Here is a 26,917-nt window from a genome sequence, read left to right as displayed (position 1 = left end):
CCTCTTTCAGCCGTACTTGATAATAATGCGCTAAGCTCCATTCACTAGGTGCATGCTCATAGTGCACAATTTGACAATCAATAAATATTACACTACCATGCGGCAATTCAGCTATATCACGGCGCAGGAGTTCCGTTTCGAGTCAACCCCAAAGTGATACAAATGTATATTATTTGACGCTCTGGTGTGTGCCGAGACTGAAACGCAGGGGTATGCACACATATTCACAGTAACCTGGATTCAAACCAGAGATCACAACCTGGAAGGGCTTCTAACGGCACTACCCATTGAACTGTGGCGTCGATGACGACTGACTTAGACGCGTCCAAGCAAATTATTAGATATATACCATTACAGAGCCTCACTGCACAAAACTCACCGAGTGTACACAAGTATGTTTGCTGATAAAATAAATGAGTGAAAAAGTATAGGTTCACACCTTCCAGTACTATTCATCAACGTCATAAGGTTGGGATATTGCACTGTACTATGAGGGAAGAAAACCGGGACAAGCGGGAGGTTGGATCACGTGTCTGTCCCACAGCTCCAGACATTATACCAACAACGCAGGTCTGTTATATAGACACATGTGTCATGTAACACAGTCACTATGTCTGATAAGCATTATATCAGCATATGTTCACAAAGTTTAACATCTGACACCACCTGACTATTCACCCAAATGTTTGGTGGCTATCTCAAAATCCAACAACAAAGAAATATCACATGGTGATCATGGATACCCTTCATTATATGCCACAATATTTGATAAAATCCACTCAAACGTTCCCATAGGCACTCCCTATCAGTTCCACCAGTTCCAGCTGGTCTATGAGCAACCTAACAAATCCATCGGGTGCTTTACCTGGACTTAATGGACTTAGTGTGATTGCGTGACAAGACTTTTTGAGGACCCGTTGTTACATAGCTAAACGTTGTTTAGATTTTGAGGTATCTAAATACGTGATGAGCGTGACTCACTCACTCTTGGCCCGTGAAGATCCGGGGTAGAATTGGTCTTCAGCAACCCATGCTTGCCACAAAAGGCCACTATGCTTGCCGTGAGAGGCGACTGAGGGGATCGGGTGGTCAGACTCGCTGACTTGGCTAATATATTAAGTCATTGGTTCCCCCTTCCGATCGATGCTCATGTTGTTGATCACTGGGTTGTCTGTTCCAGACTCCATTAGTTACAGACTGCCGACATATGGCGGAATATTGCTGAGTCCGGTGTAAACCATAACATCACTCATTCACTCACTCAGCCACTCACTCACTCCAGTGTTAACACAACGAAACGTCATTTCAGACCAGAGGAAGCACTCCACTCAAGATGTATCCGTCCCATGACTACCATCTTGTCCAGGCGATATTACACAGAGGATTCACATGGTTGCCACACGTGCATGTTGCTCCTGAGATAGGTGTGGGGGATGTCCAGGGCAGACATGTGGGTCACGGCGTTTCTTCTACTTCTATCCACCATTACTATGGCTGAATCTGAGAAGGTAATGCAACTTTGTTTAAGTTGTTTATCTATACTTGGTGGTAATATGGCTGATAGGTAAAGCTCAACCTGGATTCACCAAGATAAACGTTTGTTACTGCACAGCTACGTCAGGAAAAACATGCCGCAACAAGACGAGAGACTTTGTAATCTTTAAGATCAGTACGTTTCCTGTAAATGTTAGAGTTAATTACGACACTTCGTTATATACCTACGTATTTTTAATGATTGTTTCTGCAAAAAGTCGTGAAGCTTAAGCAACTGGAAAACAAACTGTATTAAAATAACTTCAGTAACGTTATCCTTAATACCACAGTTTGTTCATAAAAAAACTTAATGTCTACCTGGTCACGTGACAGGCGCACAATAGGGTCACTTTGACAAACAAAACCTGGGTCCAGGTTGTCTGATTGCAATCTGCCTACAGCATCCCTATGGATCAGTAAAGAAACTGCACAAATCGCACAGAAGACACAAAGTGCATAGTAGACATAAGTAACATAGTAGACACCTAATCTCGGAATATACATCATGTTTATGGAAACAAGCAATTTCGTTTAAATCAACAAGGAGTCCCATTGAGAAGGGCGATTCCTGAACTTGAGGGAATCTAGATGTGCTTCATTTCAGGCTATAGATTTGCAGGAAGGGCTTGACAGAAGGGAAAACAATGCGATCCAGGGACTGTAAGACACGATAAGTAGGTGGAGTGTTTATTTTTGTATTCATGTAACATTCACTACAAATGCAGTATTGATTGAATTATGTGACTCGTATGTTCGTTACCTGGTGTCGTACACTGTAGTAAATCAGCAGCTTTATACAAACATTTTTATGAGACGGCACGATCACTTGCAGAGACAATGCCTATTAAAACATCAAACGTCATTTAACAATGTTTGGAAAATGTCCAGACGGGATGCTGCCAGACATAATATGTAGATGAAGCACCATTCCCAACCTTCAGTTGCGCGTCAACATACCTCACGTCATCGACATGGTTTGAGGAGGGTATCGGACCAAACAATCACCAATCGTCTGTGTGAAGCAGCATTTGGCCCCGAGACGTTGTAGACGTCGGCATGCGCAAGATATATATTCATTGTTTCTGAGAAACTGGTCCTCATGTCTTCTCCAAACCCGAGATGACGACAGCGTGTCGACCGACGTACAAATGACACGTTTTGCGTCGATCTAGGTTGGCCAGGTCGTCAGATTGTTGGCCTGATGACATGGTAATCTGACAGTAAATGGATTATTCCGATCATCAATCGATCACTATAGAGTTGATTCACAATTAAGACGTCGGCGTCTTGCCATAACCATCTAGATCTTCGGATCTGACCTCGACAGAGCATTTGTGGGATTAACTTGAAAGACGTGTACACCAACGTCAACGTCAACATGCGCAACCCCACCGGTACGTCTAGGCAAAGTGATTCAGGAAGAAACCCTGCAGATTCCGTACACGTATTCAGTCTGTGCCAAGGTTTGGTTTGATCTGGTTGTTTTTAACACCGCACTCAGCCATATTCCAGCTAAATGATGACGGTTTATTAGTAATGAAGTCTGGACCAGAAACTCCACTGATCGACAGCATGAGCATCGGTCTACGCAACTGGGATATGATGACAGGCGTCAGCCAGGTCATCGAGCCTGGGCACGCGATCCCGTTACGGTAGAATCCTACGACAAGAAGGTGTGTGACAGTGCATGGCAACTGCCGTTGATGATCGGAGCGTCGTGTCTTGTATCAGGACAATCAGGACATATGACTATTGCCAGGCTAAGTGTTACCCCTGACCAATCAAATACACGGCGTATAATAATAATAATGATAATAGTGGGTATTTGTAACTGCGCCTGTATCCGTGCATTCGATGCTCGCTCAAGGCGCTACAAAGAAGGTGAATGTATGTTTAACGTATACATTACGTTACTAATAGTTAGAATTAAATAAAAAAAAGAAGCAAGATCTAAGAGAAGGCTATGGAGAAATAATGGGTTTTCAGAAGAGACTTCAGTGATTAGTCAGAGAGAAGTTCAGTGATTAGGCACATTTGATGTCAGCAGGCAGGTATACACATTTTACTGAATACTGTTGGACTATGCTTTTCTACGTTCAGGTGTATGTAATAGCGCACGGTAGAGTGGACCCACGGCATATAATTCCGAGGATTATAGAAGGTTGTATTCACGTCGGACGTCTTATCTCGCTTCCGTCAGAGGAAATGTCTGCTTAGTGTCCACCGTCTTGGCCACAAGCATCTCCAAAGTGTCATGTGTGTGCATCTGCTGTTGTGCCACGGTCTCCCCACAATGCCGTCACAATAGTTGTATATCAGTGAGTGAGTGAAATTTGTTTAACTGGGAAAGTTTAGTTTACATTACAGTAGTGAGGGAAAATGAACCATATCTCCATCCTGCGGTATTTCAGTATCACGGTGTGCGAGACTGGTGTATGGGGACACAACCTTGGCAGTTTGTTTAACTGGGGATGTTTTGTTTATAGCCACCATCATCACAATGCCAAAAATGGTCTCCATGACAACGGCATTTCAATGTAACAGCGACTGAGACTGAAGGGAATGAAGGGAGACAACCTTGACATATGGGGTTGACAAACTACGAAACAATATCAAGGAGTATATGAAATTCGAACTAAAGATAACATGTTTCCAGCACGTTTCAGGTACGTAACCGTACTCAGCGAATGCGAAAAAATGCATAGCCACTTTGTTTGGACCACCGTAGTGAGAGGACTGAACTTAGCAAGAGAGACAAATTGCCTTGTCATTTAAACCTATATCTGGGATATTTGTGAAATGTGAAAATGTTTATCAAAGATGACTCCAGGACCCGCAGCCCCAAACCAAATGTTGTTAGTCACCGAATTTTCAAAATCACAGTGGCTACTTTTCAACTGAAATGATGCTCTATGTCTCTTGTCCTAATTACATGTTTTCAGAGACAAAGCATCAGTCTCATTGTGAGCATGTTGGAAATCAAGCACTGACCTTCGACCTGTATTACGAGTCAAAGATTTAACAACGACAACGTTAAAGATATACATTGGAACATAGATATAATTATTCAGTTAAGATTTGTCGTGTTCTTCAGTTTTTTGTGTTGATGATATGATCTGCACGCGGATTATTCACAACAGGTACACCCAACACCACTATCTCCTCCACCACCCAACACCACTGTCCCCACCACCACCCAACAGTACTGTCCCCACCACCACCCAACACCTCTGTCCCCACCACCACCCAACAAGCCAAAATAAAAAAAATTGCCAAGTTTAGTTTTCCGCTTATTTTGAAGTTTTCAGTTTTTGTTTCCTGGAAATTCGGTGGGAAGGTATCAGCCTCAATCAATAGCATTAAAGTACAGGTCAAGACACCTAAATATTTAGTATAGCTGTTTACGACACATACCAGATACGTCCATCTACTCGATCTTTAACTGTATTATGAATCCTGATACATCTTTTGAATATGCATGATATGGAACCTCTTTATTTATCTAAGCTTGTGAACCTATTGCAGTCACTCACGTACCGTATCCTACGTTCTACCCAAAACATGATTCTAAATACGTAACCGAAATTTAAGAAAACATCCGTATGGGGTCATGCCCTGATTCCGAATAAATATCCGGTTATACCAAGTATGTAAGGACATGAAACTAAAAAAATAGACATCAGCCAGACCACAGGGCTGGTTAGAAGTAAAACATGCCAGCCGTGACCAAAACTAGCTATAGATATAGCTAATGACAATTGTGCAGTGACGGCCGGTCAGGTAATTTTGAAATAAAATCAGGGACCTAACGGTTCACGTTTTGAGAACATACGTATCCCTCTGGGTGGATCGTTTTTGCAGTAATGAAAGCTTGATTAGGTCGAAACTGTCAACACACAGTTTGTTGTCAGTTTAAAATGTAAAGCTCAGCATAGATCCATTTAACATAATACATCCTCGAGTAATGGAAAGATAGCAAAGTCTAGTTACAGTAGAACTTGAGATAGACCAATCTACTGTTCTTGACGTGTATATATACGACAAAGAAGCACCGAGCCACTGTGATACTACGAATAAAATCCACAAGGATTCACCGCCTTCGTGGTATAGTGGTTAGAGCGGACGGTCGCGGGTTCGATCCCCAGCCTCCTGGCACTCTCTGCCTGTTACAGCTAGGACTGGTCGGTTCCGGAGTCTGAGAGGGGTATAATCATGCTTAACTGTGGCATGGTATCTCATTGAGCTAGCACTATCAAACCAGCTAAAGTCTGGGCGAGTACATGTCGTCATATGAGGGAAATATTCTTAAGTGCGGTGTTAAACCCCATTTCACACCCCCTCACCTTACAAGTATTCATTATTTATGTTTTGGACAATAAAAGACAATTAGTGAAAAAAGCATGGTACCAAATGTTCACCCACTGACCCGATATATGAACCTTTTGAACAGATATCTTTTGTAGGTCAAGAAAGGCAAGCATGTTAATAGTCTGTGCAGACGTTTAAATTGTAGGTGATCACTTCCAGATGTGTTCCTAATGGTCTCAGCACCTTATATGGTATGCTCGAACGTGCACACAAACTCAGTGTCAGTTATGTAGCCGAACCATTAAAATACATCTCACATTTATGTTGAAACACTCAATTTATCCATTCCTCCGGTAGGTAAAGCTAGCCATACACGATTTCAAGGTTATTAAAATCCATGCTTTACATTCACCACATTTACTTACGTTACACATGCTGAAAACCCCATTACAACAATGGCCAGATTTACACACGTATGAAACACGTGGAAATACACATGTGTGTTCGTTTATTTTAACACGGCCTTGAAATCTGAGTGTGAGATTATTTCGATTGTTTTCATGCATATGACGCTGGATGAGTCACAGGCCCTCGAGTCTTTGCAAGAACGAAATATCTTTTTAAAATACAAAATACTGAGATGACTTTCACAGTACCATACTTAATGATGTATTGTACTGCTAAATATTTAGAGTCGGGGGTCATCTCAAAATGTATTTTTTGACAGGAGGGTAAGTGGTATGAGTATATGTAACTGTGCGTGCAGATCCCTCGTGTTCCTTGACTTTACGTGACAATATTAGGCAGTTTTTAACTGCAATCCTCAATTAGAGAGATTATCTTTCTTATGTATGCCCTCAAATGCATTATAGACCGAAGAGTTCAAGTTTCTGCACGTGATAACGGACATACGGTACCGCTTCGCAAAGACGCTAGTCACAGGTGGAATCTCTAACGCAGCGAGCAGCCCCACAGAAGTCGCTGTTGATGTGACGTTGCCAAACTCTGCCTTCATCAGTGACTTCTTCTTGTGAGTACAAGCGTATTTAGTCAGCACGTCCATAAACAGGAAGGGAGTGAGTGAGTTTAGTTACACGCCGCACTCAGCATTTCTTAAGAAGTTGTACAATATTGAAACCTTAAGTTGACGGTTCATCGCGACATGTTTTGATACTTTTTGGAGCTCGCGATACACATCATTTGAGAAACAGCCTACCATTTGGAATTTGTGCATTAAAATTTCATTCAGGCTGGAAATGAGGGTCGTTGTCTTCTGGTAATAGCTTGAGAAAGTACTGGGGTACTGCAGTGGCATGTCTTCTGATTCAGTAAATCCAATGGTCTGCAGTACAACAGCTCAATCCAGGAAAAGGAAACAGCGGAAAAGCAGTATAAAACATCAACATCACAGGGCAAAGCTGCCGGACACGTGAGCAAGAGGTATGCCATGTTCCACCTTCACGCCACATGGTTAAATTTACAGCTCATTTGGTGTATAACAGTATGGTTATACACAAGTTTGACGAACGTACGTAATGTGCCATCTTCATACCTCATGGTTAAATTTACAGCTCACTTGGTGTATAATTATATAGTGATACCCACAGGTTTGTCTAACGTATGTCATGTTCCACCTTCAAACGTTACAGTGACGTGTGCAGAACACATGGCACATCTTGATACATGGTGACGCTTAAGGATCGGTCATTGGTCCTTCCTGTTCAATATCAACCACCGACATATGTAATAATACATTTCACAGGTATTGTCAAGGGAGGTGCCAGTCATCTACCATAAAGCATTCTGTTAAGATATTTTGATAGAGTTATAAGCACGATATACAATTACACGCACACACTGTAATTAATTGTTAAACTATCTGACATAATTACACCTATTTGAGAGGATACACAGTGCCCCGCTTATTCTCCTTCGTGAAAATACAGCATAAACGTTCAGTTTTGTCAACCTCATGATCGTTAAGGTTTGAAACAGTGTCTGTCACTTTCACTCATCACGTTTGCAAATAACTGCACCAAAGATAAGGTATGCAAAATTAAAATATGTCGAAAGTACATCCATTTCAAATTCAGTGCCCATGAGACGAACAAGTTCAGGTTAATCATCAATGTTCCGGGGAAAGCCTATCTAACCTTCAATCTGACGTATGAGGAGGTGCTACAACGACGCGACAGTGTCTACACTCACTCCATCTACATCGACCCTGGTCAGCCTGTTCCGGACATGAAGATCGATGTCGCTATACAGGACACACGTGACATCACCACACTCAAAGTCCCGCCAATATCTGGCAACAGTATAACGGATGTAGACATCACTGGTAGGGACTCAGTTTTATACTTCTATACCTGTACGCTGTATATGATTTCTGACGAGCAAAATCAGTTTTGTTCATGACTCGGATATGAATAATTCCTGGAAGTCATCTTTCAGACATACGCGAAGTATATTCTTTGTTTGAGAAGACGTTGAAGGTATATGCTTGTTGACGCTAGAGAACAACAACCTGGCTGTCATACAGAGACCCACCTCCAACTCAGCGTACATTCACTTCCACCCGACCCTGGAACAACAGTTGACACGGTGGGCAGAAGGAATCTCTGGCGTCTTCTCGGTGATGTATGATGTGGACAGGGGCTTTGATGCTGGCGATCTCCTGGTAAGCTTGGCAGCCATTGCTGCATATGACATTGTAAACCAAAAGTCACTGTGTTCTGTAATCTGATTGGTGAAAAACATGATTAAATGGTATTAGATTCCCGGAAACTGAAAGACTATTCACTGCGTATTGACACGTAAACAATTGTTTTGTTGTGTCATCAACAGTGGTGACGTCATTCAAATCATATTGTGACGTAAAGTCAGAATGACGTCACAAATGAGCAACTCCAGATGCTACCATGGGAACCAGCTGAAACGCCGTCGGTTCCAAATGCATTCCCGTGCTTCAAATACTCAATAACACCCGGAAATTGGCCAACACATGATGTTTATCTCCTAATGGGAACATGTGATTCTGCCATAATCAGAGAAACGGCTTCAGCATTGATTCTGTTACATACGACGCGAAGAGTCTACATGCTCAGCACCTGCCTCTACTTACGAGTTCGTACTTTAAATGTTTGAAAGACCAAGGGTGTTTGTTATTTTGTTTGAGATATGTGTATCACACATGGATTTTTGTCTGTTTCATCTAGGTCTCAAATGGCTATTTCATTCACTTCTTTGGTCCTGATGTTAATAACTCCATCTCTAAAGACATCGTATTTATCCTGGACACAAGCTCATCTATGTACAACGGGAAGATGGACCAGCTGAAGACCGCCATGAAGGCCATCCTTAGAGATCTCAAAGCAGACGACAAGTTTAACATCATCTCATTCAGCTCTCGTGTCCGATACTGGCAGCCCGACATGGCGGAAGCAAAAGATGTCGAACTTGCTGTCAAATATATTGACTCACTCAAATCAGTAGGCTGTAAGTTGTGCATGCTATTCAAATTAGTCTGATCTTCAGAAGTCATTACGTTTCCTGATTTTCATATATCCATGTGAACAGTACTTGATGTCACCACCTATACCTCCAAGTTCACATACATTGACTCACTCAAATCAGTAGGCTGTAAGTTGTGCATGCTATTCAAATTAGTCTGATCTTCAGAAGTCATTACGTTTCCTGATTTTCATATATCCATGTGAACAGTACTTGATGTCACCACCTATACCTCCAAGTTCACATACATGAATCTAACAATGTTACAAGAATTCATCTGACTATTGTATTTCATGGAGCAGGGCATATTTGAAAACCCTCTCCAAGCATATTGGAGGACTGAATGTGAACTGAGTTTATACATTAAATCATCTTCAGGGACGAATATCCGGGAGTCTCTTGTATCCGGCCTAGAGTATTTGAGCGAAAAGCAGAGGTCATCTGGTGGAGCTCTCATTATATTTCTTACTGATGGTAGAGCAACTTTAGGAGAGCATGCTCCCAACGCGATATTGCAGGTATAGCTTATGGGAAGGGAAGTGAATGATAGCCAACACAATGGGAAAACTAGCATGACTGCACGTTTCTGATATGAATGGTCAGAACATTTTAACACAGTACCTGAACTTAAAGGGGATATTTCCTCATTACCGCTGCTGTTGAACTAAACGAGTAGATTTCCTGGATTTATGATCGGTCATAATTGCATCAGTTGAACAGTTGTTTTCAGTGTACAATATTTAAAAAACAACGTATTGAGTAATCCAGTTAAAGACATGATGGGCATTGATCGACGCACTTTGAATACACTAACATGCATCAAACATGACAGTGATATTTACCACCCGCTTTAATTTGTCGCCTCTAAAGACAAGCTCGGCTTGAATATTGCGGCTACCGTATCACTGTTGGTTAAAAGATTTGCGGTTTTTCATTTATGCAGAAATACACTGTCATGTTTCGTTCACAATCATCTTTAGTTTGACCATTTTAGCCCTGTGTCTGAAACCAAATCACTGAAACCATTATCTTTCCAGAATGTGAGATCAGCCAACAAAAAGGACATCCCTTTGAACACGCTGGCGTTTGGCAAGGATGCCGATTGGGATCTTGTCAAGAAGCTGGCGCTCCAAAACTTTGGAATTGCGAGAAGGATCTACACAGACGGTGATCCCGCCAGACAGATTCAGAACTTCTACCACCAGGTGTCTTCAGTCATGCTTCACGGTGTCACATTCCGGTACAGCGACGCCATTAACACTGGAACACAACGGACCTATACAAACTTCTTTGAAGGATCAGAGCTTATCGTGTCAGGCGTTCTTGACACTCCGACACACTCCCTCACAACAAACATATCAGGAACGTCTGTCAGTGGTCCTGTAAACCTGGAACTCTCTAGCCCTGACGTGGATCTGAAGTCTCAGTTTGAGGCCCTAACACCCTTGTATGACGACTTCAATATAGACAATATGCTGCGGAGAATGTTTGCATACCTTTATATCCGAGACCTCCTGGCGCAGAGGGTTGCCGAGATGGACAGGCACATAAGAGAAGTCCTGAAACAAGAAGTTCTCAAATTGTCTCTACAGGTGAATCTTAATATTACTGACGAATTTGTATCCCTTAACCCAGACTGACGTGGTGGCAACGGTGGGATCCACGCCAGTCTGCGTTAAGGGATACTGTACCACTTGTGAATCAATAGGACACGTAAGAGCTCTTTGTTATGATTTAATTCAACTCAAGCTGGACACGCGCTCGTAGGCGTAACCAGGCCTCCACTACCCGAGAGTTCCGCAAGGGGGGTAGCTCTCTTGCCTCATTGCGCTGCCAAGTAAACCTGCACTGGCGCAGCCATCGCTAGATATGACGGACGACACAAGAAAAACAGATTTAGAGTTAGCTCCCTTCCACCGATTTGCATTCGTAAAACATCGGTAATTTCCATGCATCATGCGTGATGCAGTGTTATTCGAGATAAATACCACGAAGTACCGAATGAGTTGCTATTTTCAGTGGCGTGTTTTGCAATACACATCGCTTGTGCACGGGGTGCATTGAAAATAATAGAAGAGCGCTCAGTCAATCAGACAGCGACATTTATGTGTGAAGTAAGAAGGTAAGATAATGACAGTTACCGTACCTCACACTTAAATGTCGTTTTCTGTTTGGCTAAGACTGGATTGTGAGAGGTAAGATAAAGTATGTTATGGACACGAATATACTATTCTGTCTATTGCCAAAGTCGTTACATGGAGGAAAATAAACCCTAATCTACTTTCAAACATAGGCTGGTTACCATAGGCGTCACGCTACCATGACAAAGTGATATATACTTGTGCCTTGTACTGGCCAAATGTGCATGCAATTTCTGTTGACAGCATCGCTTCGTGACATCTGTGACGTCATTAGTTGTAAGTCAGGCTCATCCATACTCGCGACTAACTTTACCTGAACTTGTGTTGGATGAAGATCTGTATTCCTTGAAGGACTTCGTGATACCCACTCCTGCACCACGTAAGTAGTAGGTGAATCAACCCGGGGGGTGGGGTGATGGAGGAGGTGGCTATCGGACAACATTGTTTCATGGAAGGACAATGGCAGCACATGTTGTTCCTGGCGCTGTCTTCTGCCGTATTAGTCGTAAATCTTCAAAACATTTATACAGCGCCAATTCTAGTCCAACTGTACTGCTCAGCAGCGCTCTCCCAACAACACCAGAGTGAAAGGTTAGGCTAGACTCTGTATGTTTTCTTTAAAAGGAATGCCTTCAGTTGAGATTCTTACTAAGTCTTGTCTTTAACTCCACCGGAAGTTGATTCCAGTGAGTGGGTCCTGCTACCTGAAAAGATCAATGCACAAATCTGATACCTCTTCATTGGTTCTATCGGGGTCTTTTTTTCAGAAAAAAGATTTCCAGGAAAATACTTCCAAGTGATCGTATTACATCGAAACATCAACGATTCTAGTTTACACACGCGATCGGGGAGAGTCACACGTTGATGTAGTGTTTGAATGCATTTTGATTATATATATATTCCCCTTAGTCCATGTTTCTAGAACGCATATTTTATGACCATGATGGTATCTGTCCTTGCACGTGTGAGATTCAACTAAACTCATCCAGCATTTACACATAATTACTGAGATTTGTGGCAATGAAACAGGTGGAAATACAAAGTTTTATTATTCACTTTTTAGAGAGATACTACTACTACAACCGCAGAGGTGGAGGTAGGTATAGTTGGTTTCTTTCCCTTAGGATTAAACCTTTTCTGACTAGAGATTAGAGATTATTCTCTGCTACTGATACTGAATAGCCACCAGTTCCCTGCACAGGCGTTGCTACGTTCAGACTATCTACATCTTGTTCATGGAAGACAGCATGCAATCCATGTACAGTTTCATTCCTATAAGCTTCTTTGGATTCGCGTCAGGCTTGTTTCGTCAACTGGTCTGTCTTGTCCGGTCTAGACCCCAGACATCCGGACACATTCGTTATAGCGGAAATCACCCGAATAATTGAATATACGGATATCTGGCTTTCTGTCATCCGGGCTTTGTTATACAGGATTTGAACCAACGGTATCTGCACGTGGAAATGATCACTTACTGTGATTGGTCTGTCAGAACTAGTGGAAATTATTGTATGGTTAATCAAAATAACCACGTCAAAACAATGGAACTATAGCTATGAAATCGCCTGTCTGACAAAACAGATTTGGTAACATAATGTTAAAACTTCTGAGTGAGTGAGTGAGCTTATTTTTAAGCCGCACTCAGCAATATTCCAGTTATATGGCGGCGGTCTGTAAATAATCGAGTCTGGAACAGACAATCCAGTGATCAACAGCATGAACATCGATGGGCGCAATTGGCAAACGATGGCATGTGTCAACCAAGTCAGCAAGCCTGACCACCCGATCTCGTTAGTCGCCTCTTACGACACGCATAGTTGCCTTTTATGGCAAGCATGGGTTGCTGAAGGCCTATTCTACCCCGGGACCTTCACGGGTCTGAAACAGCTGAAACATACCATGAGGGAATCACAGAAGATCAGTGGTGCAAGTGATAAGACTATGTTCTGTCTCATCTGTAGCAGAATCATACGATAAAGAAAGAGTTACCCCCCTTGTATGTCGACCTTCTATCCTGATTCCGGTAGATTCACTATATATTCACATATATGATCCCCCTACCTCACCAGAACGAAATGGGCGATCCTTTAATATTTTACCCATGGGAATCCCCGTGAATGGTTATAGTAAGTCTTAGGAAGTGAACTGAACAGCACATTGGTGTTATACCACGTAGCCAGAAAATGAATCGTTAATTTTACCAGACGATACCTCCCTCATAATTTTCCACGCAGCCAGAAACATTAATCATTCATATTACTAGACATTTGATTTACAGCGGAGCCACCAACGTAATGATGAATATGCTAACTGACCTCTGCCACATAGCTGGAATATAGCTGAAGTGCTGCGATATAGAGCAAACACAAAAACAAAAACACCCCATAACGTGTACACTGTGCACTTCCAGGTGGTTGGGATCCTCACTTCATGGTCTTCCTAGAGGGACTCACGTACCCAATCTGTTTTGAGGTGCAAGGAGAGGAGAGGGAGATCTACCAACTGATGCACGACCCACAGACAGGTGCATGATTTGAACTGTGTTCTCATGGACCTTTGCCGTTCTGTCAGGAGCATGATGTAGTTTTACATGACACTGTATTATGATTAAAAAGGAAATATATATCATTGATATTAATTTTGTCCATTAAAGCATGATATTCCTTTATGTTTATGTTTCATTGAGCAATGTTTGTGGCATGTCTCCTTTACAAAACCAACTATTCAAGGAATTTCAGTCACGCTCATGATCTTTCCCAGTGGTCTGTCGTTAAGTGCAAATATTTACCCAGAGTAGAATTAAATCTACGATAAACACTCTTTGTTTCAGATTTAACAGTAAATGCACGGATAGGTAAAGGAAAGATGCTCAATCTACAGGGTGAATATTTGACGTACATGGTGGAGATTGCTGTCATGTTTAATGACCTTCACCTTCTGGTAACCCGTAGCAACATCTCCCTGCACGAGGAAAGCTATTTCTGGGAGAATGACTTTAACAAAACAGTCCCTGGAGCTCGGCTCTTCACAAACACGGTGACAGGGCGCGTCACCAAACTCTCTGTGGTTTTTGACAGTGGGTTGCAGATCGACATCGTGAGACATTTACATCGGGCCTCGAACACTTTAGGCCGAGACTTCCTTAACATCGAGTTTGGAAATGAACAAGTTCTATCTGAGGAATCAGACGGCATCATTGGTGAGTGGCAGTTGTGTTTTGAATTACAAATTGACAGGTAATAAAGCTTCTAGACTTAAAACGTTTCCAGATGTTTGTGCATCGATGTACCTGTTTGGATTAATATAGCTCCACTGAACCCTGTGTAATGAAAGAGGCCAGTGCCATTTGATGTCCTAAGTGTGAGGTTAGCCAGTGAGTTCTTCACATGTGAACATAATATCTGATGAACTGTATATTACAGTATATAGTATACATAGAGAGTATTATACAGAGGATAATAGTTTGTTGTCGTTCAGTGACTGGAAATGATAAGTAATAGAACGTCAAAACAGTCAAGGCTTGTTACCTAACATGTCACGATGTTTCATCGAATGGCATGTGTCTTTAATGTGAAATTTTGTGTTTCTGCACCATTGTCAATATGTCTGAAATTAGCGCTTATGTGCAATTTACGTGCACGGTATCAAATTCCTCTGTGTATGTTGACTGTGGACCATGTTGTGAAAGGCGCCTGAAGCCATCATACAGAGCTGTTGGGTAAACATTTCACGGGACTATGTGTTTAGGTATGTCGGCTCTGTGCTCGTTAGTGCGCCTCCATCACTTCCGGTACCTCTCCTATACTAAGCTCAATCACCGAGTTAAAACTGACTGGGATACTGTTTAAGGAAACGTTAAACAACTCACTCGCTCTATTAACTGTTCAAGTTTACATTTCTACACAGGGCAATTCATTCACAAGAAAATCCGGCTTCACAAAATCACCTTCTGGAAAGGCCATTTGGTAGGACACCTGCGCAGTCGGTCTGTGCGGGGACGTCATGAAGGAAGGGGATACATCAAACACAGACGGGACCCCGTGTGGAATGAAACTGTCTCCTGCTGGTGGCTGGGAGAGAAGGGCAAGGAACTATTTAATGCCCCTACGGAGTACTATGTCGTTGACGACATGTATCAGACAACGTTGTATTGAACAGATGTCTCTCCACTGTATTGACAATATGACGTTAATGACAGTTATAGGGATGTCTCTGATTGTTTCTATATTCTTCTCATAATTCATCTGAACATAACATACCTATTATATACCTATATATATATATTTGTTGCATATTCCCCACCAAATAACCTAATTACTCACAATATTTATGGTCTGAGCGCATTCAAGAATAACGGACGTTATTACTCCGGGAACCGAAGCTGCATGTAAGGCGTAAGAAAAGGTGCATGTAAGGCGCAAGAAGATTAATGTCATATGACTTGCATGTCCCGCCTGGTCCCCATCCACTGTTGGGTGTGAACAGGGGCCATTATGATGAAGCCCACTTGCCTAAGGTGAGACCACATGTGTCACGTGCGTTTTGGTGTGGGACAGGACTGAAGTCCAAGAAACTCAAGCTGTCAAAGGCGGTCACCCATGCAATGATCCTCCGTGACCAATTTCAGTTGATTTGTAACCAGGACTGTATGCACAAGAACACTGACGAAATCAAAATACACGATATCGTTGAATTCGGCTACCAGGTATTGGCCGCTATGACGGAGCTCTCAGTTGGGGACTACAGTCTTGAAATATACACTCTACACTCATATGATACATAAAAATGTAATAATAATAATATTTGGTCATTTTGTATGATTTTAAAATAAAAAGCTAAAAGGAGCCACGTTTCGTCCATAATATTGTAAGAGTCCAGAGCTCAAAAAGATGAGCATGTAGACAAGGGAGAAAGTCAATGTTACAAAATGGCATATTAATCTTCCTGTGTGAGATATTTATAGCATGGGCTTACGACTGGCCAGTTAGCATAAGGACGATAAATCCAAACCTCCAGCTTGGGAGCAAACATTCATGTATACAGGTGAAGTTACAACACGATGACTGCATAGTTTTAGTGACAGTGAGATGACTGAATATTTCATTTTGTTTGTATCATCTAATTGACACTTGAACACACAAAATGAGTTCTGGAAAGAAAACACCAACCCAGGTACCCAGGTCTAAGAAAAAAGACCCCCCAACACCCGTGAAACCTGCTCCGGAGTGAGTACCACAGACAACCTATCACCTTGTCACAGCAAAACATTGACATCGGCAGTGCGGTAAGAGAGGCTGTGTTGTCCCCGTATGCACCCCAGTCGGCTCAGACTTTCTGCTCACAAGCCCTCGGTCTAATCTTAACCAGCATCAGAATAACCATCCTAACCCATGTCAGTCAGATGTGACAACAGTCATATGTCATACGAAACATGCAGCAAAACCGGCATAGCTTGATGATACTGAGAATGCTTTCTCAGACGTCCTAATCAAAGTATCTGGTCTAGAAAGTAACGTCGTAGAATCGGATACTCTGAAAGAAAAAGTGACTAATATCGAATCAAGCATAGAGTGAGTGAGTTCAAGTTTCGATGACTGGATTGTTGACAAGCAACCCATTCAGGACGATTTAAAGGCGCTTCACGTTACAGTAGATGATCCTAGTAAAGCTACAACTGACCTCAAACTAGAAAATCTGCAGATGAGGGAGCACATGATCGATCAACGTTGCAGACTGATGAGGGATAACTTGGTCTTCACCGGAATACCAGAGTCAGTCACAGGTCAGGAGCCAGAACACGTCATCCAGAAACAACTTGAGCTGAACCCCAGCAACTTCAGCTTCAGGAGGATCCAAAGAGGAAAATATGGGGACATGACAAGATTGAAATTGTAGAAAGAGCACATCTAAAATTTCTTAAATTAGCTACATGTTTAAAATAACACACGCATAATTTTCAACTTGTACGGGGAACTTGGTCGAGAAGGGATTGAAATTCAAATTACGAAAACTAATTTCATATTGGTGTGAACTGACATTCTCCCAGATGATATTTCTAAACTGATCCTAAAATTTAGAACATGCAACCATAAATTAAACTTCCCATAGAAACTGGGAGATGGCAAACCACCCTAAGTGAACAGAATATTGTAACTTACGTGATTCGAATTTGATCGGAGATGAATTTCACTATCTATTTAAATGTAATTACTTTACAGACATATTGTTCCTGGCCAAATTTGTAGAAATTCCGCCACCTTTTTCCAAGTACCATATCTACCCTTTGAAATGTATCCAAGTTCATGAAGATTGTTTGTAAACACTGTAATTGATATATCATTTAATCACCTTGTTGTCTTTTTGTATGTATCCCTTTATTATACTCATATACCACCGATGGTGGATTATCTTGAGTAATAAACGAGTCAACAACGACACCATAACACAAGGGACACAACTCTAACTGCCTCAAACTGCTGCATGCAATCCATCGGAAACGGACATATGATTTACTGTAGCAGTGTGTTAAGAGAGACAAAGGTATCAATCACTTGACATGCTGACTCAAACTATACACTGGCACAGGGACAAATATGCACGGCTCACATGAGTCTGCTGGTAAAGCATGAGCAAATATTACCCGACGAATTACCCTTGGAGTATCAGTGTTAGTAAAATTAGAGTATCAGTTTTAGTAAAATTATAGTGATAGAAATAGGACCCAGGATGCCTCATGATGTATTCCTTACTATCGGAAAGGGTACAGACTGTATGAAGCAGATAGACAGAGCAGATGTAATTGTAGTAGTGCGCTTATATGGCGCTAATACCAAGGCATTCTGTCTGCTCAAGGCGCTACATTCATTACTATACCTTTTCAACTCCATCGGGAGTATACAGCCATGTTGCCTGTTAGACGCAATGAACTAAATAAATATTGCCAGCATTTCCACAATGGTTCCCATTAAATACAGTTGTGTGAACAGAGACAATGTGGTTCTAAGTACCATGTCCAAGGGCATTTCGCAACACCTCAGGACCCGAACCTAGGTGTCTCGAGGTGGATCGAACCTCAAACCTTCAGCGTGGTAGGCAGGTGCCTTACTACTGCACTACCACTGTACGTGGTACGTGAATGTCCGTGAGAAGGTATGTGATTATGTGATTGTGTGAGGTATGTGATGATGAGGTGTGTGAAGGTATCTGACAAGGTCTGTTGTTATTTACAGGTGTGTGTTAACGGAAAGGGTATATGGGGTGTATAATGATACAAGTGTGTATGAAAGTGTATTGTGATGTGAAGGTGTATGAAAGTGTATGATGATATGAAGGTGTGTGGAAGTGATTAATGATATGAAGGTGTGTGAAAGTGTATAATTATATGAAGGTGTATGAAATTGATCGATGACATGAAGGTGTTTGACGATATGTGGTGACATAAAGGTGTGTTAGGTGTCTGGTAGGTCATTGTGCTGCATTTACTTCAATACATGAAGACTATGAAGAATTAAAGCAGTAGAACAGTGCACGGTTACTGGATTATAATGGTATCCTAGATATTTATCTTTAAAAACTAAAGCACGTTCCTGCGTTTCAAATACATGTACATTTGCTCAAACACCTCCCTTCTCCGTAACCCATCTCAGCGTTATCTCTCTTCCGCCTGTGGACATTCTACTTGATCTTCACTGTGCCTTAACACTGACATCACCATCACTTATCACAGACATTGAAGTGTAACGTCGCTGTCAGCCATATAACGTCATCGTACGCAGAACTGTCAACTACCTACGAAAAGTTGCCACCTTTCCGTGTTTTCCATGTGTCAGTAGGATCAGGAATCAGTTGCAGCTATCTTGAGGTGCATGCAGGTGTGATTTCTAATGATATGAATGAATGCAGGACCACTTAATCATTTAAAATTGAATACATTGAATATAAAGCTCGAAGGATTATTATATGGCCTCAAATACACTGTATGTACTATGTTTTCCGTGTCCACGATATTCGTATTATAATCCAGATTATTAACATAGGGCATAAACCCACTGGTCGGCGATTGTCTGTGTGTGTGGTACATATGTGTAGGTTGTGCATGTGCAGGGGTTGTGAAAGTGTGTCGTGTGTGCTTGTATGATGTGTTTGGGTACTTGAAGGTTGTGCACGTTACTTGATATACACATCTTTAAGGAAAAGCATTTCAGCTGACACTTCATGTATCATTTACAAGGTACGGGCTCAGATACAATAAACGGAACGCAATTGACTTAACACAGTAATCTATGTATTCTCAGTGTGTGTGCCCGGGACTGTAGGTAAGGATACAGGTTCCCAGTAACGTGTACAGTCAACTAAGTACAAGAAGTGTTGGGAGTAGTGACACTTGACTGACTGCATCCTTAGTTCGTAGCTCTAAATACGAATATTTACAGACCTCCGTCACTCATCTTGACATCGAATCAGTGATGTTCAACCACATCAAATCAGCACATTAATGTACATCCCTTTGTATCCAAAATAATAATTTTTACTTCGCAGAATAATTATTTGTAACACTTTTAATGAAACCGGCAGTGTTGATAATGGCAACTGTCCATGGCAGCACATGTTCAGCTATGTTTCATAATAGTGTCAATTCGAAAAATGGATGAGGAAGAATTTGTCCTCACGAGCCAGTATCAACGTTCTTACAGCAAAGGATTTGACTTTATATGTAAAAGGAGTTACTAGTGTCCCCTATCGTACATGACTTCACTTAAGTGCGAAATGCAAAATATTATAAATTGAAGTAGCGCAACACATTCATACCCAGTACAGTGACGTCTTTGCGCTAGTACTAGACGATGCTTGGGGCTGTCCTTGAGGCTAAGGGATGCAGCCTGTTCCCCCACTTGACCGCACCAGCTTGTGTTGGTCACATCTCACATGACTCACATCTTTTCTTCATTATACTGGAGATTCTTGGCGATACCACACGCGCAGGTGCGTGAAGGTGTGGGAGCATGACCAAGACAAGCATGTGGATGACGGCGTTGCTTCTACTTCTGCCAACCGTTGCCGTGGCGGAAGACGAAGAGGTAATGATCTTTTAAGTCATGTGTTTTACTCTATATTGACTTGTAAGTTAAACATATGACCAATATCAATACCCACAATCTTAAATAAATAATTTCAACATATGTCGTTTGTCCCATAAATCCATCTTGTGACATGTTAAGATTTCCTTAAGGATGGTCTCTATAGAATGATTTAAAGAGCGGTGCTTGCGAGTGTTGTTGGTTCCAGTTAACACTTACACAATGTTTTACGGTAGAAATTTGGAGCTGATTTCTAAACTTTCGCGCATCAGTGACAAAACATGACGTTCCATTCCCTCATTTCATTTGTACTAGATGTCCCCGTGTTTGTCATTGACGCATTTGACTTGCCTGTACATGTATTTGTGACATCACCAACGGTTGGCATAAAAGATCATCCGGTATCTACCGCACGTTTTCTAAACTTTTGGATAGTCACACATTTACCAATAAATCAGCCAGTTACTCTCCATGGGCGGATAAAGAGTGGGGAAGGTTGAGGGGAGCACCCCTGCACCCTTTTTGTCCTTTTGTCCATAAACATTGTTAAATGACAATTTATTGAAACTCGGGTGGAAATGGATGTGCACCCCTTTTCTCAGTAGTGCATCCCGCCTTTCTGAAAAAGTTGTATCTGTCCCTGTTCTCCATATGAATTGTATTATTTTTGTTATTTTCCGAGTGCAATAATGCAGCTGACACACCTTGTAGTAAGCTGTCTAGTTTAATTTGACTTGCTGTCGCCCTGTTACAGGCTTAGTTACCTCACTGACTTTCCGTCGCTCCCATCTTTGCACACCAGACGAGTTTACTTCAAATCTTTGTGGCGATACGTTGTTCTGTGAGTAGAGCCGAGGCCACAAACCTTGAGAGAGGTATTTAGTGGGTGACTCTGAAATTTTACACTCGAGAGTCTCTGTGACTTCAGTCGTGTTCCTCCACGAGACACGTGTAGCACACGAGGTCTCACCTCAGGCAAGTAAACTGAATATGGGTACAAGTCACATGACCATTAACCTTCTAGTCTCAAACCATTAACCTCTCTAACCTCAAAGTCTGTTTGGGGTAATAATCATCAGATTGTGTGTAGCACTTTGACCATGTCCCTTCTACATGACAAAGGCGCATTACACGTTCACTGTCGTTACCGGTTATATCGTGTTAGACGAAGGGTATTCTTGAACCAATTCTTCATCAAATATATGTAATATCTTACTCATCTATCTAAATGTGACCATGCACATGTGTAGATGTACCCTGATGGTGTATGAAAATAATGGGGATTTGATGCTTGACGTTCGTAAGTACAAGTAGACACGTCAGTATCGGAACTTCCAATTTACGTTCAAATATACCTCACAAACATAGTGTACAGGATCTCGGGTTGTCTAGGATTTGCTTCTGAAATCACAGCTTGTAGCAGCAGCTGTAACTGACTAGGCTGTTTTTGGTTTGTTGTTTATTACCTCACTCGACAATTGTCCAGCCATATGGCGGAGGTTTGAAGGAAGTCGAGTCTGGACCAGACACTCCAATGATCAACATCATGAGAATTGTTCCGCGCTGCTGGGATACGATGTTATGTGTCAAACAACTTAGCGAACGTGATCATCCGTTAGTCGACTCTCCCGACAGTAGTGGTAGTTGTAGCAGTAGTTGTAGTAGCAGTAGTAGTAGAAGTGGTAGTAGTGGCAGTAGTAGCAGTAGTGGTAGTAGTAGCAGTAGCAGCAGTAGTAGTAGTAGTAGCAGTAGTAGTAGTGGTAGTAGTACTAGCAGCAGCAGTAGCGGTAGTAGCAGAAGTGGTAGTAGTGGCAGTAGTAGCAGTAGTGGTAGTAGTAGCAGTAGTAGTAGTAGTAGTAGTAGTAGTAGCAGCAGTAGTAGAAGTGGTAGTAGTGGCAGTAGTAGCAGTAGTGGTAGTAGTAGCAGTAGTGGTAGTAGTAGTAGTAGTAGAAGTGGTAGTAGTGGCAGTAGTAGCAGTAGTGGCAGTAGTAGCAGTAGTGGTAGTAGTAGCAGTAGTGTTAGTAGTAGCAGTAGTGTTAGTAGTAGTAGTAGTAGAAGTGGTAGTAGTGGCAGTAGTAGCAGTAGTGGCAGTAGTAGCAGTAGTGGTAGTAGTAGCAGTAGTGGTAGTAGTAGCAGTAGTGTTAGTAGTAGCAGTAGTGGTAGTAGTAGTAGTAGTAGAAGTGGTAGTAGTGGCAGTAGTAGCAGTAGTGGCAGTAGTAGCAGTAGTGGTAGTAGTAGCAGTAGTGTTAGTAGTAGTAGTAGTAGCAGTAGTAGTAGTGGTAGTACTAGCAGCAGCAGTAGCGGTAGTAGCAGAAGTGGTAGTAGTGGAAGTAGTAGCAGCAGCAATAGCAGTAGTAGTAGCAGTAGTAGTAGTGGGGTAGCAGTAGTGGTAGTAGTCGTGGTGGTAGTGGTGGTGGTAAACATGTTAACTGCATATTCACCAGTGGGTAGGATTTTCTGCCAATATTTTCATCTGTCAACTCTTGATTGACAAGCCTAAAAAAGTACTGTTGGAAATAGCAAAAAATGACTGTTTAGGCTGTTAAAGTGTGTCCCTGAAATACACCACTACACATAGCATATGTTGACAACCCACTTCGGTCCAACTGGGCAGTCAGTAGGATGCAAAGGAGGATATCCACAAAAACATGTTTACTCATAAAATTTGCAAAACGTAGAAACGAAAAACGAATAGCTGTTGAAAACAATAGGCTACAGATGGCAAGACATGACAAGATTTCATTAGGTGAAACACAGAATAAAACATGTCATTGACACTACAGTGATCTTCAGCTCATGGCAGGATTACATTATTGTGCAATGACGACACTGTCCATGAGCATCGTATGTTATAGTTTTATACAGTATGATATAGTAGATGGCAGTAAGGTCACTCAGTCAGGTTTGGCGACGGACTGTTGACTCACCTGGCATGAAGTGGATGTGCTGCCTTTAGGCACAACGGGTCATCTCAAAGATATTTTGTGTTTAGTTTTCATGTGCGTTGAGCATGTCACATATACTGATTGACATCTTACGTATCCATTTTTCATAAAGTTTATGTTGAGACATGTAAAAGAGTAAGATACCTGATGCCTATAAGCATCGTATTAAATGTCTCAATATATATATATAGGTGGCATGACCACCCGAAGGTCGACAGGACTAGATGTTATTAATAAAGTGTTATGATATTCGGTGTACTTCACCATTTAATTCCCCTTATGGATTATTATATCTTACTGAGTTTTCTGTCACCCATCGGGACCACACCCATCGGGACCACACCCATCGTCTGCGACTCCCGTCCTCGCTTTGCTTATGAGACGACCCCTCCTACTCGTATCCTAAATCGTTTCAGTATGAAAAATATTTTATGTCTTATATCAGCTATCGTTTATAAAGAAGCGAAGTCGAATTTCAAAATGGCCATTTCAAATGTGCTCATTGCAATACAATATCATTCCACTGCGACTGTAGTTAGGACGAACCTAGCTTAATAGATATTTCACACTTCTACATATCAACTTCATAAACCGTAGACATACATGTGTAAGAGAACTCCACATTTTTCCATTTTCCGGTACTATTTATTTCTATTTACAGTACTTTAGTTCAGTGTATAAGGCCTTGATGGCAGTCTTCAAGATTCAGTGAAAAAGTCTTGCTTTGTCTGTAAATCAACGCCTGGGCAATATTCAGCAAATATGAGGAGCATATTGATTAATTATTTGTCCTAACCAATTCAGTTACTAATGACACCAGTACAAACAATATAAACCTTCCTTTTGTCACTACATGTACACAGTTTCAAAACTCAGGGTCTGCACCGAAACATTCATTAGAGGGCAGCTGCCATTTGTCAGGAAGAGAATATTGTGGTGGAAGAGGTCATCGGAGGTGAGGGCAGCAGTTACATTGCATGGTTAGAGGACGGAGCTAGACAACAGGCCAACCAATAAACCTGTCATTTTTTCTTTTATCTGATATTTGCAGGCTGTAATTTTGATTAATAATGACAACATCATAAATCTTGGCCCCATTTCAGATGTTTTAGTCTGTGAATCTCCCACGTCACCGGGGTACCTTTTTTAATATCAATAGAGTTATTTGTTTCTGTCCAAATCAGATCTATTCCCCAGACTACTACTTAATCTACTGTAGAAGCAACAGAAGCAGTAGAAGTAGCATTAGTAGTTGTAGTAGTAGTTACTGGTCTTGTATAACTAACTATAAAGTGAACGTCTTATCTCGCTTCCGTCATCGGAAATGTCCACTTGGTGTCCCGACTCTCCTTGGTCACTCTACAGATCCATGTGTGCACATCAAGCTACAGTCTTCACAGGCACAATACCTAGTACATCTTACTCGCAATGGATGTAAGGTTGTGGACATATTGCTGTGTACAGTATGAGACAACAAAAACTGACATAATTTTTTGTCACTGGCAGCTTCCATCACAGTTTCCATATACTAAAGCCTTTTCGCAAACGTCTGGTATCTGCATGCAATGTGCACGTTTCATTATTAAATCCAATTTTGCACTTTTCCCTTTGGAATCATGCGGCAGGCTTATATGGCCCCGTCGTTGACATTGTAAATGATATTCTACTCAGTATTTGCCAAGGATAAGGTTTTGGTTAGACACAGAACTCAACCAACAAATAACGATGAATATATCCAGGTACCTGGTATACAATGAATGGTGAATCCATATGCAACATTATTTCCACATTAAACAGATAGAGATATGCACGTAGGGGTAGAATTTTCAGCCTTAATGTGGGTGTTTGCATGCACAGGTACTAGCATCGCTTAGAAACGGCGTTCGAAAGACATATAGGTGTATAGACCCTACTAGTACTATATAAAAGCAAAGGGATGTAACGAAGAAACCACCCTCTCCTCGATCAAAGTTACATGTCACCGCGTAAAATATTGTGAACGGATCAATTTCCCTACAAAATGAGCTATAAATGGTCACAATCGGATCATTATGTCAAAAGTTATACGCCACGAATCATCGATAACAGCTACCTCTGCAATTTCACGCCCAAATCATGGATCACCCAGCACGGCGAAAACTCACCTTTTAAATTCCTTTATTAATTCCAGCCCCGTTGACAGCACCAGCGTTGGGCTGGATTCGATCGGCCGCGGCATTCCGCGGATCGGAAAACCTATTGCAACATCTATATATCCTACATGTCATTTTCTCGACAGTAAGCAAGCATTTTCACCCAAATCGCCGGGCATAGGTGACCTTGACATTCATGTGAACTGAGCAGACTCGGGCCATCCGATTGAATGGAAATAAAATATGCAGTGAGAATGGCCAATCGGGGGGCCCGAGTCTGTTAGTGCGGATTTGTAAGACTGTTACAAAATAGTTTGTAGCTCTGCTGGGCAAGGGCCCTGTGACTTTCAGAAATCTGTCTGACCCACTGAAAATTCACAGGACCCAAACTAAAAACACAACAACGTCAGATATGTTACGACCAAATTATGAAAATACCTTTCTTTGCAATGTTGATGCATCTCCTCAGTCAAAAGTAGGACATCGGAGAAAGTAGCATTGTTCATCTGTAGTTGCTGTGAGAGCTCCCGGAGGGACGTAAAGAGATTCTGAAAATTGTAGTGTTAATTAATGCATCCAGTGATTTAACGATTTCAGTGAATTATTACCCAGCACCGAAATAGGAGAATATTTCTTGAAATATTAACAAGTTCCTATGCAGTTGATGCAATGTAAAATTGCAATGTTTCACAATTATTTGGATATAAACATATGTTTAAAACAAAATCATACTTGAAGGGAGAGCATGAAAGCTACCAGATGTCTATCCAAGACCATCTTCACGAGGCCTTCTGTCTTAGCATTGTCATGCCTCCCGTGCAGGATATGACCGGAAGAATGCAGTCAAGCCAGGTGAGAAGTGGGGCTGCCATCTGGTACCATTCACTTTAGGAGGAAGACGTCCACTAATACATAAGGACTTCGTGGCCTGGACAAGACCCGTCTTCTCCTTTGGTTTCAGGTAGAAATATTGAAGGCCTAGGAGCAGGCATGCACTTATCACAGGGTGCGACCCTACTGAACACATTCGTGAATGCCAAACCCAGTCGGTGGCACAGGCATTGAACAGAGCTATCTCTGAAAAGTCCCCGTGTTGCCAGACCTGTTCTGGAACCAGTCGTGATCGATGCCCCATGACTTCCAACTAGATTCTCGGAAATACGCAATGTTTACAAGTGATTGCTTGCAGCAAGGTTCTTGTCATGTCTAACTCCTATGTTGTCTATCAGATTTAAAACTGAAAAGGTAAAACATTATTGAAAAATATA

At 41.7% G+C, this 26,917-nt stretch overlaps 3 protein-coding genes across 3 annotated transcripts in view; all 3 read left to right on the top strand.

Annotated features, from left to right (window-relative positions):
• The window catches only part of LOC137296089 (protein rolling stone-like), a 355,451-nt gene that overhangs the window by 92,882 nt on the left and 235,652 nt on the right, over positions 1–26,917 (top strand). The gene's annotated exons all lie outside the window — the stretch shown is intronic.
• Positions 1,349–16,343, top strand: LOC137296086 (inter-alpha-trypsin inhibitor heavy chain H3-like). The gene is made up of 13 exons (XM_067827751.1): positions 1,349–1,508; positions 6,714–6,871; positions 7,171–7,281; positions 7,935–8,182; positions 8,358–8,521; positions 9,060–9,339; positions 9,733–9,872; positions 10,392–10,946; positions 11,739–11,874; positions 12,559–12,591; positions 13,906–14,019; positions 14,326–14,694; positions 15,402–16,343. Exons 1-13 carry the CDS (start codon positions 1,434–1,436, stop codon positions 15,647–15,649), a joined length of 2,631 nt encoding a protein of 876 aa, XP_067683852.1. The 5' UTR covers positions 1,349–1,433; the 3' UTR covers positions 15,650–16,343.
• The window catches only part of LOC137296084 (inter-alpha-trypsin inhibitor heavy chain H3-like), a 37,742-nt gene continuing 12,226 nt past the window's right edge, over positions 1,402–26,917 (top strand). Inside the window, exons 1-2 of the mRNA XM_067827750.1 lie at positions 1,402–1,424; positions 20,478–20,572. Of these exons, the coding sequence (XP_067683851.1) occupies positions 20,498–20,572 (75 nt within the window). The 5' untranslated portion in view covers positions 1,402–1,424; positions 20,478–20,497. The remainder of the gene's footprint in view (positions 1,425–20,477; positions 20,573–26,917) is intronic.

The sequence above is a fragment of the Haliotis asinina genome, chromosome 9 (genome assembly GCF_037392515.1).
Source record: "Haliotis asinina isolate JCU_RB_2024 chromosome 9, JCU_Hal_asi_v2, whole genome shotgun sequence".
In the NCBI taxonomy this organism is placed as follows: Eukaryota; Metazoa; Mollusca; class Gastropoda; order Lepetellida; family Haliotidae; genus Haliotis; species Haliotis asinina.
This window is presented reverse-complemented; position numbering and strand designations above follow the sequence as displayed.